General features: G+C 36.0%; 1 protein-coding gene across 10 annotated transcripts in view; it reads left to right on the forward strand.

Annotated features, from left to right (window-relative positions):
* Positions 1-14,917, forward strand: part of ATP11B (ATPase phospholipid transporting 11B (putative)) — a 124,800-nt gene that overhangs the window by 86,829 nt on the left and 23,054 nt on the right. For all 10 annotated transcript variants that reach the window (XR_010840693.1, XM_059064521.2, XM_059064527.2 and 7 more), the window contains 4 exons: positions 561-688; positions 1,861-1,999; positions 14,159-14,224; positions 14,763-14,866. Coding sequence is in view for 9 of the 10 variants with exons in the window: in XM_059064521.2 (XP_058920504.1) it covers positions 561-688; positions 1,861-1,999; positions 14,159-14,224; positions 14,763-14,866 (437 nt within the window). In the remaining variant the exon portion in view is untranslated. The remainder of the gene's footprint in view (positions 1-560; positions 689-1,860; positions 2,000-14,158; positions 14,225-14,762; positions 14,867-14,917) is intronic.

Consider the following 14,917-nt stretch of genomic DNA (forward strand, 5'->3'; position numbering starts at 1 on the left):
TATCAATATTAAGAAAAGCAATATATGAAGAATAGGCAAAGTGCTAAGCAATTAGTACCAACTAATTACCAACAGTAGCACATATGACTTTAGAAGAAGCAGTTATCATCAGGAATTTGAGCCAGTGTTTTTAAGTTTCGTGGATCATGGATTAAAGGAAGTGTAGGACTTAGATGGGAAGACAAAGCCATGAAAGCAAAACTATATGTGTAGCATATCAAGGGAATAATAACAAGCCCAGGATGCATGTAGGAGAATTGTGTAAAATTACATCACAGTGACCAAACTTGAGTATCTTGAAATATAGATCCAATTCAGTATAATAGCAGAATCACTTGACATAACAAAATGTTCCAGTTTCTACAAAGATTATAAATCTAGGAACATTATGTCTATATAAGAAACAAGTTAGAATTATTAAAATGGATTTTGTGTATATTTGAAAATATGTAATGTAATTTTTATATTTATTTTTAATATGCGTCTTTGTAATTCATGCATAAGTATAATAGTAATACATAGTTTAGGGTCTCAAAATTCCTACAAATTTCTCTTTCTAGACATTGTATGACAGCGTGTACCTGACTTTATACAATATTTGTTTTACATCCCTGCCTATTCTGATATATAGTCTGTTGGAACAGCATATAGACCCTCATGTGTTACAGAACAAGCCCACTCTCTATCGGTAAGTGTTTTTCCATATTAAATGTCCATACATTTCTTACTGCAAATAGTACATTACATAGTTATATCAATTTTTGAAAGTATCTTAAAAATAAGCAAATATATCAGGCACTGTCTTGGTAGTTAATGCTTTACTAAGGAAGTACATCAGTTGTCATATGGTTTATAATTGTTGAACATTAAAGAGAACATTTGAATGATTTTTTCCAATGTTTTTAGGAATGAATAGTTTCATCCTAGGAATGCATTGAGCAGTTGTGTAAATTGCACTTACTGTTGTAAACCAGTAATACTCTGTTTCATGGGCACAAAAGAAGTTATTCAGTAATTAGTTGTCTCTAGAGTTCCTAAAAAATTAGTTCATGTGCTAGCACTGCCAAATTTATGAGTAGTAATTGATGCAAAATTCAGAGTTGAGGACATTAAATCTTCCCAGCTACCCTGGGTTATTCCTTTTTCAGAACCAAGTAATCATAGATATGTGGAGTCAGCTCAGGACCAGCTTATGGTTCCCACATTAACTTGACCTCTACACTTACAGAGATATTCAGTTATCCAAAAAGAGCAGTAACTTACCTTGATTTCCCAGGTTATCTGGGACTGGGCTTGACCCAAGATTGGCACAGATGGTTCTTCTCATAATAGCTATTGATAGACAAGAACTCATTTAGGAGCCTCAGTGCTGAACCTAAATCAGATGACTCCACTAAAAAGAAACAATCATGGCAGAATGACTGAATGTTTACAATGGAATATAACGAAGAGGGAATTCCCTGGCGGTCCAGTGGTTAGGATTCCAGGCTTTCAGTGTTTGGGGCCCAGGTTTGATCCCTGGTCGGAGAACTAAGATCCCACAAGCCATGAGGCACAGCCAAAAAAAAAAAAGAATATAACAAAGAAAAATCAACTTTTCACAATTAAACTGAAGTATTATGCCTATATCATATTTCTTTATTAAATGAGAAAATGTATTTGAATATGAGAATTATAAGCTGTTACACAGATGTATATTATAAGCAGTGGTTTGTAAATTAGGTTTTATTCTTAAATTTTTAAGCAATTTTAAATTAAAAATCCATCTCATTTTTTAATTATCAAACTGTAATAATTATTTAGTAGGTATAATAAGTCCTAATACATTTCTTATTTTCTTCCTTTTTTTTAAATTTGCAGAGACATTAGTAAAAACCGTCAGCTAAGCATGAAAACATTTCTTTATTGGACCATCTTGGGTTTCAGTCATGCCTTTATTTTCTTTTTTGGATCCTATTTTCTAATAGGGAAAGATACATCTCTGCTTGGAAATGGCCAGGTAAAATACATAGTTTTTTAAAGAACATTTTTAATAATTTAGTTTGGCTTTTGATAACTTTCTGTCATACAAAATAAAGTTCCATTTAAGTTATAAAATTGCAGGTATTAAAATGCAGTTATAAAAAGGTTAACTTTTTTTTACTTAATAAAATTTCATACAAATGAGAATTAAAACAGAAAAGCAATGCAGTGTAATTTTAATATGAAACTCAAGTTACCTAAGCAGTTTTGCTGTTCAAAAATTAATTCACACAAGGAGATATGTTCATACCCCTGCATGATTTTCACTTCAGGATTGTGTTTTAACAATGGCTACTGATTTAGTACTTAACTATTGTGTTCAGTGCTTTCCCTGCCCCATTTCCATTAATCCTCACAATAATCCCACTGGAGAGAGATTATGATTCAGCTCTTTTAGATGAGAAATAAGGACTTAATGTTTAGGTTTTTGCTTTTAATTGCAGGAATTTTTTTTCTTTTTTGGGGGGGTGGCGGTGGTATGCTTAGGAAGTGTTACTGTACTTTTCAGTGCACTCCAGCAATTCTGAGGATGTCAAGTTACTGTTTAGAGTGGACATTTTTCTGAAATGTGAAATTGGAAGGGAGTACCACACAGTACGTTGTTTCTGTGTCCTGATTGGAGTGCTCATGTTGAGAGACTCTGCAGAACTAGGCCTCTCTTTCTAGGCTTAGCTAGATGGGTCAGAGGAAAAGAAATGACAGCTGTGGTACTATGGTAGACTGGAAATGCTTGTCACCTTTAGTTTCTCTTTTCCATTGGAAATACTTAAGTATTCCAAAATATTCAGTATATTTGCAGAAACAGAGATACAAGGTTTGCAGTTGGGAGAATATGAAGTTTTATCTGTTCAACAAACATTTATTTGAGGACCAACCATTCCCATGTACTATACCAGTGTCTGGATTTATGAGAGGAACTAATACACTCAGTTATGGAGCTTAAGAGTCTTGTGAGGGATACAGAAAATAAGTAAAATAACAAAATATTCAAGTGCAGTGAAGGAAATGGGTTTCAATTTTAGAGAAGCTTTAACCATGCAGATCCCTTTAGGATGTAAAAATGGAACATACGTATTATTGCCACTCTACTTTTGAGGACATATTTAGCCTGGTTTGGACAAATATATGAATCTAGTTTGTGTAACATGAAGGTTACAGCACTTCCCCCAAGTAATAACTACCTTTTATTGAATTTTTTTCTCTCTGCCAGGTATATTCCATGTATTAGCTTACTAAATTGTAATAACCCTGTATGAGGAAAGTATTTTTTCATATTAGAAAATTAACCTCAGAAAGGTTAAGAAACTTGCCTCAGGTCACATAGTAAATAAATTACAGGAGTATAATTCACACTCAGATATGTATAACTTCAAAGCCTATGTGCTTAGCCAAGATCCTAAATTCCTTTGAGAAACAAGTATTAGCCTGGTACCCTCCTGTGCAATATTGCCACTTGTGCAAAGACCATCAAACATATAGATATATGAGTGAGCATGCTCATTTCTACCTGAAATACTGGGCTAAAACTGGACAGAGTGAAGAGGGGAAAAGAGTTAAGAAAGAAGGAAGATGTCATTGGATGAAAAAGAAGTTAAAGAGATCTCTCTTGTTGCTAGTTACTACTTTTTTTCTGATTTTAAAAGTAACATGTGCCCATTATGGTAAATTTGAAATACTCTACAGGAAAAATATACAAAGAAAATAAACTGCCTGTTCTTCTACCCAGGTGTAATTATTTCTGTCATTTTTACATATTTTCTTCCATTCCTTTTTTATTTTTTACTATTTTTCATTAACCTCATAACTTATCCCCTTATTTCTCAATGATAGATGTATTATAATTATTCCCTTACTATAGTCTAAGTGATTTTTCATGTTATTAAAAATGCTTCAAAAATATTTTTTCACAGCTACATAATATTCATTACATGGCATAAATTATTTAAGAATACTTATAATTTAGGTTTGTTTCTAGTTTTTAGTGACTTTTAAAATTAAATCTTTGGGGACTTCCCTGGTGGTCCAGTGGCTAAGACTCCATGCTCCCAATGAATGAGGCCCGGGTTCAATCCCTGGTCAGGGAACTAGATCACACGTGCCACAACTAAGAGTTCACATGCCGCAACTCAAGATCCCACACACAGCAACAAAGAGCCTGCATGGCGCAACTAAGACCCAGCACAGCCAAACAAACAAACAAATAAGTAATTTTTAAAAATTAAATCTTGAGCATGTTTTATACAAAAGAAAAGAATATTAATGAAGTGTAAATTGTTGTTGGCCCTTTAGTACAAAAGTTTTTCTTCTTTTTACCACCTGTTATTGTTTTTTTAACTCAAATTGTACGTCATTAACTTCCCCTTTTAGCCTACCAGTTCTACCACTCATATATACCACTAGAAATTAATCTACCACTCCCTGTAGAAACAGTGGAAAAGAAGCACACATTGCAATCAGTCAAATTAGATTTACATCCTGGCACCTGAAATTACCATTTGAGTTATTTGGGATTAGTTTTTTAACTTCTGTAAGTCTCACTTTCCTCGCTGCAAAATTAGGAACATGATTACTACCTTATAGGTTTGCTGTGAGGAATAAACAATATATTACATGTAGGGCATTAGGCATAGTGGCTAGCATATAGTAGTACTCAATAAATCTTAGCAGTATTACTTGTTATTATTACTATCAAATCATTATATTGAAGACCGTGTCCTACCCAGTACCCCCCTAATCTACTTCTCCCAGAAACTCTCCTCTTCAACGGTGTAAGTTAAACTGTCCTTGCTGGCTCTCTCAGAACATGCAGTACTCATTTCTAGTTCCGAGCCATTACTATGTTTTCTCTCTAGAACGCTCTTGCCTCTTTTACCCAAAGTCAGTCTTATGACTGTCTATTCTTCAAGATTGAGCCCACAGGTCCCTGTCCTTTCACTCCATCTCCCTCTTACGCCTCCCTATACTGAAAGTCTTTTTCGACATGGGTTGATTGCTTTCTGTTTTCCAGTAATTATTCTTGTATGCCCAAGAAATCTGCAAACAATGGAGGACCTAGAGTAGAAAATATTAGGGGGAAGTACTGGGAAGAGAAGTGGCTAGAGGTGACAATGAAGTCAGTGCAAACAAATGATCCTGAGAAAGGAGGAGAAAGAGTTGCAGTAGTTTGGGATCCACGAAGGGCAAGACAGTTCAGGGGACGTTAAGATTCTACCCCCATCTTTTGTGATGGGCCAAGCACTATCATGAATATTCTAGGTATTGATTAATTTTCAACAATTTTTTTTTTTGGCCATGCCATGTGGCTTGCAGGGTCTCAGTTCCCTGACCAGGGATTGAACCTGGGCCACAGCAGTGAAAGTGCCGAATCCTAACTACTAGACCACCAGGGAACTCCCTCAACAAATGTTTTTAAAGTATCCATTCATTCATTCTTAACTTATCTTTTACTTAGGAAAGAACTATTTATTCTTCATATATTCCCCTCAGATCTTTTTAATAGGTCTTTTCTCTTAGTAAAATATAAGAATCCTGATAAGTTTTCTCTGAGATTTGGAAAGACTAGAAGAATGTATATGACATGTCTGAGTACCTGTTTTTGTGTGTGTCTATAAACTGCTTTCCTATGGACAGATCTTTACCTTCCAAGCACCATAAAAAAGATATTCCTTTACTGTCACTCCTTGATTGCCAGAGAACAAAAAATATATTAAGTGGATTGAACTACTGACTAATTTTTAATTTTTTCTCCTAAATATTAGAAGAGTTAAACTCATAAAATTTGTCTAGCCTTATGCAGGCTTAAAATACTCAAAAGTATTTGTAATATAAGTATCAGTTAAAAACTGGAGCTTGTCTTCCAATAGCTCAGTATCATCTTATCACAAACATTTGTCAGAAAGTCAGATTTGTAATTTGGTGAAGATTTGTTTGGGTAATCTCCTTTTTTTTTAAAATAAATCCATTTATTTATTTATTTATTTATTTATTTATTTATTTATGGCTGTGTTGGGTCTTTGTTGCTGTGCTTGGGCTTCCTCTAGTTGTGGTGAGTGGGGGTACTCTTCGTTGCGGCACGCAGGCTCCTCATTGAGGTGGCTTCTCATTGTGGAGCACAGGCTCCAGGCATGCAGGCTTTAGTAGTTGTGGCACACAGACTTAGTAGTTGTGGCTCGCAGGCTCTAGAACACAGGCTCAGTAATTGTGGCACACAGGCTGTTACTCTGTGGCATGTGGGATCTTCCCGGACCAGGGCTCGAACGCATGTCCCCTGCATTGGCAGGCGGATTCTTAACCACTGTGCCACCAGGGAAGTCCCTTCATTTTTTTTTTTTTTTTTTTCTGAAGTTGAAAATGAGCTTAACATAAAACTTCATACTATTTCTGTAATCCAACAAGATCAACTTTGTTTGAGTTGGTGTTTCTTAACAGGCTTTGTAGAAGAGAACAATCATTTCTTTTTTATTAATTGAATTTTGACAAAAGGTAAAATTGTTATAATGTATTTTGTTAGAGATCTTAATGTAACTTTTTAAAAATGTTGCCTCCTCCAAGAATAATAGAAAAAACTGACTTCCATGATACTAGTTTTTTAAAAACAGCTTAATTGAGATATAGTTGGTATACAATAAGCTGCATATATTTAAAATTTATAATTTGATACTTTACCATCTTAACATTTTTAAGAGTACAGTTCAGTAGTGTTAAGTAAATACACATTGTTATGCAACAGATCTCCAGAACTTTTTCATCTTGCAAAGCTGAAACTCTGTGCCTATTAAAGAACTATCCATTTCCCTTCTTACTAGCTCCTGGAATTTACCGTTCTTTCTGCTTCTATGAATTTGACCACCTATGAAATCATTTTTTTTTTAGAAGCTAAATAATTGGGAGGTGAACACCAATGAAGAATGTTTATTAAGGTTACTATAAATTACAGAGGTACTAAAAGCAAATGACTTTGTTTTTTAAAAAAGAAAAATGTATCTCCTTTGTTTATCTCTACAGAGTAAGTGTTCTCATATTGGGACACTACTTGTTCTAACAGTGTTGCTGTTGTCCAGAATATTTTTGGAAATAGCTTATGTTGTCTTTCTGTGATCTCACGAAGAAACTTTCTCAGGGAAGAATATTTAAAGTCATAGACAAAGAAAGATGTTACTTAAGATTATAGATAAGGAAAGTGTGAGAGGAACAATTTAGATTACAGGAGTTCACCTCCAGTTAAAGCAAACTTCCATAGAATGCAATGGCAAAGGCATCGCGGCTTGGGTAAGTGTATATTAGAAGAATTTTTTAAAAATTTATAGTGAAGGAAACAGAACACAGGGAATTTTAGTCATATGGTAAGAGTGGAAAGCTAAGATGACGCAGGGAGAAAAATATTGGGAGAATAGTTTCAGAGGTAGCTGAGTTCCCAACCCAACATTCCATGACATTCTGCTTGTGGTTACAACCGAAGGCTTCAGAAGAAAAAGAGAATAAAGCAAAAAAGAATCCTTTGTTAACTCAGGAACTTAAACACTAATACCTATTCCACTCATTCTCAGTGGTCTGATATGAAAATTACAATCTAGATAACTACTGCTTAAAATGAGATCCCACCCAAACAAGGGTTTTTTTGGTTTTTTGGTTTTGGTTTTTTGCCATACGCGGGCCTCTCACTCTTGTGGCCTATCCCGTTGCGGAGCACAGGCTCCGGACGCACAGGCTCAGTGGCCAGGGCTTACGGACCCAGCCGCTCCGCGGTATGTGGGATCTTCCCGGACCGGGGCACGAACCCGCATTCCCTGCATCGCAGGTTCTCAACCACTGCGCCACCAGGGAAGCCCCAAACAAGGGTTTTTAAATTTTGTTTTGGTTTTGTTTTACTGAAATATACAGAAACTCAAAGAAAAATGTCAACCATTAATTTCTTTTTTCTCTCTCTTTATGGAATTTTACCCAGTTTGGAAAACTAAACTAATTGAAATTCAAAAGAAATGTGGGATTGGAGAAAAAGGGAAAAACTATTAGAGTATTCTAATTCCAGTTAGACTTCTCCAGTAGAGAAGCTGGAATTGTCAGACCCTCGGCACCATTCTAAACTATATATTCACTATTCCACCACATTAAAAATCAAATGACAAAGGAACGAATAAGGATGAAAAAGTAATTCTTCACCTCTTATTCGAGCCTTCTAGGTGTGGACTGTTTGCCAGAGTTGGGGGGAAACAATCAGCCACACACAATGGAGGAGTTGAAATTTCAGGTTGTAATTTGGAGAGAAAGAGAAAAATAAACCTTTTTGTAGTTTTTACTACTATTTTTTTATGTTAATGATTTCTCCCCTTACTTCCTATCTTTAATTAGTTTCTCTTTCACACTATACATGTCATCAGCTGTTGAAACCTAGCCATTGAAAGATAAGAGCTCTGTGTTAAGATAGAAATATACTATTTTATATTCGTATTCTACCAAGAATTCAGTATCCTTTACTTTCATTCAGATGATTTTAACCACCATAATTACCAATCAGGTCATTCAAGAACACATACGCAATTTAATTCCTGTCAGTAGATACAGATTTCTTTTAATTAAAGTTTGTATGATTAAAATATCTTTGATTATCTAGTTCATTACAGAATTTCCCTGTATGTTCATTTATTCATGAGACAAATATTTAAAGCACTAATAATATTCCAAGCAGTTAATAGAAAATTACATCGTATACAGAGAACAGAAAAATATACCTTGCTTCTCATGGTATCACCCAACAATTGGTCAATGTTTAAAACCAATAATAAAGAGATAGTTTGTACTGGAGAACTGAACAACTGATTAACTCTATAGAAGATAATTCTTTTATAGGTCAGTGTGTAGTTAAGTTAGACCTATTACAAAATTTGAAGAAATGATATTTTTTACTATTTCTACTTTCTGGCCTCCTCTTCTCCCTTGAATGTTCTCCTGTGGGGCTTTCACTCCCAGCACTCCCATCAAAACCACGTTCTTTATGGTCACCAGCCACCACTTCATTGCCAAATCTAAGAGCATGCCTCAGCCCTTTTTTTTTTTTTTTTTTTTGCGGTACGCGGGCCTCTCACTGCCGTGGCCTCTCCCGTTGCGGAGCGCAGGCTCCGGACGCGCAGGCCCAGCGGCCACGGCTCACGGGCCCAGCCGCTCTGCGGCACGTGGGATCCTCCCGGACCGGGGCACGAACCCGCGTCCCCCGCACCGGCAGGCGGACTCTCAACCACTGCGCCACCAGGGAAGCCCCCTCAGCCCTTTTGAACTCAACCATTGAGTACAATTTTTGAAGCCTTCCTGCCTGCCACATTATCTTCTCTCAGCCTCTGTAAGTTACTTTGTCTTCCTTACCAACTGTTCCTTTTCAGTCTTCACCTCCTACCCTCAGAATCAGGGCTTCTCAACCTCTGCACCAATGGCATTTTGAGCCAGATAATTTTTTGCTGTGGAGGTTCACCTTATAAATTGTAGGATGTTTAGCAGCATGCCTACCCACTAGATACCAGTAACACACAGGCATACACCCCTAACCACCCACCCCCCGAGTTATGACAACCAAAAATGTCTTCAGATCAGCCAGCTGTCCACCGTGAGGCAAAATGCCCCCAACTGGAGAACTGCTGTTCTAACTGTTCTACATGGAGCAGTGGCCTAGGTCTCGGTGCTGTGCCATCTTTTCTTTATCTGTACACAGGGTGAATTCATCCTTCTCATGGTTGAAACACTGCTTATATGCTGAACTCCCAATTTTACATCTCTGCCAGTTACTTATCAGATTCAAATAACTACCTTCTCTACCTGTAAGTCTCATAAGAATCCCAAAGTTAATACTGCTAAACAGAATTTCTTTATGTCTTCTGCAAACCCATTTCCCTTCCAATTCTTCTTATATCTATTAATAAATGGAACTACCTTTTACCCATCTGCTCAGGCAGCAATCTAGGAATCATCCTTCATTTCACTTCTTCTCTCACAACCCATATGAAATCGCATTGGTTCTGATGTCACACATATCCTGGATGTTTCTACTTCTCCTCCACACCAATCAGATCATCACATCTCTTTCGGAGACCATAGTAACTGCCTTCTTCCTGCTCCTGCTTCTGTTCTTCCTACTGTCTATTCTCCATACAGTAGCCCAAGTGATCTTTGAAAAATGAAAAGATCTTGGACTACCTCTTGGACTGTATTTCCTTCCACCCTCCCTTTTATTCACTCTACTCCAGCCACACTGGTTTTCTTGCTCTTTCAGACCAGTTAGTTCTTGCCTTAGGACTTCTGCACTTGCTGTTTCTCTGCCTGATGCTTTTCTCTCACGTGGTCATTTGACTGACTCCCTTATTCATTCAGGTCTCCTGAAATGTCACTGGCTTGAGTAGGCCTTTCTAGCCCACTCCAGTAAAATCCCATCTCCCTCACCTTCCATCACTTCCCGACTCCTTACTCTACATTTATTTTCTTTTATTTATTTGTTTGTTTGTTTATTTATTTTTGGCTGCATCGGGTCTTCGTTGCTGTGCACGGGCTTTCTCTAGTTGCAGCGAGTGAGGGCTACTCTTTGTTACAGTGCGCGGAGTTCTCTGTGGTGGCTTCTCTTGTTGCAGAGCACGGGCTCTCTACCTCAAAGTATATATTTTTAGGTTTATTTATTTTTTGCCTCCTCTACTATGTGTAAGCTCCTTGAGGTCAGGAACTTTACCTTATTGCTGCTTTATTCCCCAAGGCCTGGAATGGTTCTTGGCATAGAATAGATGCTCAGTTACTATTTCTTGAGTGTACAAATGAATAATGAATGATCCGTTTTAATCTGGAGTACACGGTTGGCTTTATTTAATTAGGTAACAAGTTAGAAGAAGTGATTCAGAAAAACATTTTGTTAGAAAGTGTTTGGAGCATCTGTCTCTTCTGAGCAGGGGCAGATCCAGGTTTAGTAGAGTAAGCCTTATTCGTTTTGGCAGGCCCTCTTTAAGGGAAAGAACTGTAAATACAAACACAAGTATATGTGAAAGTGATTATGAGTGACATAAATAGGTCCCCGCTTAACCCAAGCCAATGTAATAAGCCCAACTCAACTTCTCTTTAGCCAGATCCCCAAAATCCCCTCTGCCACTCACTTCATCACCACCTAAACTAATTCAAGGGGAAATCAGAATGGAAAGAGTCTTAACTGATTGATGCAGTTGAAATACATAACTTGTGCTAATTTTATCCAAAAAGGAGAGAGAATGTGAATGTGTTTTCTACAGCTCCCTCTAGGACCTTGAATACTAGAAGGAGCCCTAAATCTTCCTCTGCTTCTAAGGAAGATACCATGTAACTAGCCCTAGTCTGGGCCCAGTAAAACCATATACTGAAGGATAGACGTGTGGTTGTTACCACTTCCAGGCCCAGGTTCCCTGACTGCATCAATTGCCTATCTCCATATCCCTGAAAGAGGAGCTGGCTCTCTTAAGAGCTGAGTTAAGTGAGATCCAATGATTTTTCAGTATTTCCAGGTCATTTCTAGAGATGATAAAAGCAAGAAAAGTCAATATGACTTTTCCATTATTTTCCTCTTGACAAATAAACTCCCCATAGTGCCCTCAAATGAAGGAATATTAATGTTTCATTGTTGATTATAATAACCATTATTTATTGATTTTTTTGCCTTTTAAGCTATTTATTTTTTTAACTGAAGTATAGTGAATTTACAGTGTTGTTTCAAGTGTACAGTTTAGTGATTCAGTTATATATATAAATATTCTTTTTCAGATTCTCTTCCATTATATGTTATTACAAGATAGTGAGTATAGTTCCCTGTGCTATTAGGTCTTTGTTGTTTACCTATTTTATATTTAGTAGTGTGTATATTTTAATCCCAAACTTCTAATTTATCTTCTCCCACCACCCCCCACTATCCCCTTTGGTAACCATAAGTTTGTTTTCTATGTCTGTGAGTCTATTTCTCTTTTGTAAATAAGTTCATTTGTATCATTTTTTAGATTCCACATTTAAGCAATATCATATTTTATTTGTCCTTCTCTGACTTACTTCACTTAATATGATAAACTCTGGGTCCGTCCATGTTGCTGCAAATGGCATGATTTCATTCTTTTTTATGGCTGACTGATATTCCATTGTGTTTATGTACCACATCTTCTTTGTCCATTCACCTGCCAGTGGACATTTAGGTTGCTTCCATGTCTTGGCTGTTGTAAATGATGCTGCTGTGAACACTGGGGTCTGTGTATCTTTTCAAATTAGAGTTTTCTCCAGATATATGCCCAGGATTGGGATTGCAGGATCATATGGCAACTCTTTTTAGCTTTTTAAGGAACCTCCATACTATTCTCCTAAATGGCTGCACTAATTTACATTCCCACCAACAGTGTAGGAGGGTTCCTTTTTCACTACACCCTCTCCAGCATTTACTATTTGTAGACTTTTTAATAATGGCCATTCTGACCAGTGTGAGGGGATACCTCATTGTAGTTTCGATTTGCATTTCTCCTATAACTAGTTATATTGAGCATCTTTTCGTATGCCTGTTGGCCATCTGTATGTTTTCTTTAGAGAAATGTCTCATGTCTTCTGCCCATTGTTTGATTGGGTTGTTTGTTTTTTTGATAATTAAGCTGCATGAACTGTTTGTATACTTTGGAATTTAATACCATGTCAGTAGCATCATTTGCAAATATTTTCTCCCAGTCCATAAGTTGTCTTGTCATTTTGTGGATAGTTTCCTTTGCTGTGCAAAAGCTTTTAAGCTTAGTTAGGTCCCATATGTTTATTTTTGTTTTTATTTCCATTGCTCTAGGAGACAGATCCAAAAAAATATTCCTGCATTTTATGTCAAAGAGTGATCTGCCTGTGTTTTCCTCTATAAGTTTTACATTTAGGTCTTTAATCCATTTTGAGTTTATTTTTGTATATGGTGTTAGAGAATGTAATTTTATTCTTTTATGTGTAGCTGTCCAATTTTCCCAGCATCACTTATTGAAGAGACTGTCTTTTCTCCATTGTATATTATTGCCTCCTTTGTCATAGATTAATTGACCATAGGTACATGGGTTTATTTCTGGGCTTTCTATCCTGTTGCATTGATCTATATGTCTGTTCTGGTGCCGGTACCATACTGTTTTGATTACATTAGCTTTATAGCATAGTCTGGAGTCAGGGAGTGTGATTCCTCCAGCTCCATCATCCTTTCTCAAGATTGTTTCTGCTATTCAGGGTCTTTTGTGTTTCCATACAAATTTTTAAAGTTTTTGTTGAGTATTTTATTTATACCAGGCAATATACTAAGTATTTTTAAATAAACAATTTTGTAAGCACTGAGGTTGTGGTTTACCTTTAATTACTTAGATGAGTTTTATTGCCATTGGAACGCATATTTTTTTTCTTTTTCTTTTTTTTTTAAACAACCAATCTTTTACATAATTTTTTTGAACCAATGGTAAAGATTATGACTACTTTGTAAACTAAATTAACGTAAAGTTCTGGTTGTGCTCTTATTTGTGGAAATTAAATCCTGACATTCTTTGGGGATTCTGCATTTTTAATAGGCCTTAGTAAGTTTTGGCTATAAAGCCCAGGGCAATACTATCTAACTGGCATTAACTGCATTTTTACGTGAAATCCCTTGAATAGGTCCACTGGCCATTATCTTTCCTTTCAGGTGTTGGTTTTGTGCACAAATTTCTTTTTACCTGCTCTTTCTATGATGTGTCCAGAAATACAGTGGCAGGTGATCTGCTGTGACTTCTGGTTGGAATGGTTTCAGAAAATAATTGGGATTGAACAGGGTTTTATTATCATTTTTACTTTGTGATAGGAGTAAAGCAGTCACTAACAGCTATATCATTATCACTAAAAACTGTGCCACAGAATTCCAAACCCATCTTTGAGTTTCCAGTCTGATAATGTTATCCAAAGAATCATTTTACATAATAATAAACATGATAATGCTTTATGGTGTTCCTTCTCATTCTCCTTTAACTTTACTAATCTAGTCACAGATCTCAAATGTAACTGGCGTAAATGATGCAAATGATATTTAGTAAAGAATGTACACTAGTTACTCTTTGCGTCACTTCTGATTTAGCATCATTTTAACCCATAATGCAATACTGGTTTATTCGTTCTGTTTTAGATGTTTGGAAATTGGACATTTGGTACCTTGGTCTTCACAGTCATGGTTATTACAGTCACAGTAAAGGTATGGTACAGAAATTAGAAGCATGGATACATTTCGTGTTTGCATAATTATTAGTTAATTTTCCTCATTTCTTTATTGATAGATTTTCCTTTTTTAGTCATGAATAATTTCATGGATGCCTAGTTTAATAATTCATTTTAATTTTTGTCAAAAGATTCATTATGAATTCATTTTTAAAATTCATTATTTTGGAAAGCCTCAGCTGATTTTTATGGTCAGATAAAGGTTAACCCCTCAATACTCATCTCCGAATTTCTGCTTCTCTCTATGTAATGCAAGACAACACAAGCTGGTTTAGGCCATGGAGTTCTGAATAAAATACTCATGAAAGTTTAATACTGCTTCCTCACAGAAGAAAAATATAAACTTGAAATTGTTGATTTCATACTAGGATCATTTCATTAATATTTATCTTCTGAGGGACTTTGCCATAGCAACCTTAGTCACTTATAATTAATACATTTTATTCTTGAGTTTTAGCTGAGAAGTTAAAGATTTATTAATTTACATTGAGCATTTTTTAATTTATTTTTTTTAGATGGCTTTGGAAACTCATTTTTGGACCTGGATCAATCATCTTGTTACCTGGGGATCTATTTTATTCTATTTTGTATTTTCTTTGTTTTATGGAGGGATTCTCTGGTGAGTGACTATATTTTATTTTAATTATATTGATTCAACTCTAATATAGTT

This window comes from Kogia breviceps, chromosome 5 (genome assembly GCF_026419965.1).
Source record: "Kogia breviceps isolate mKogBre1 chromosome 5, mKogBre1 haplotype 1, whole genome shotgun sequence".
Classification (NCBI taxonomy): Eukaryota; Metazoa; Chordata; class Mammalia; order Artiodactyla; family Physeteridae; genus Kogia; species Kogia breviceps.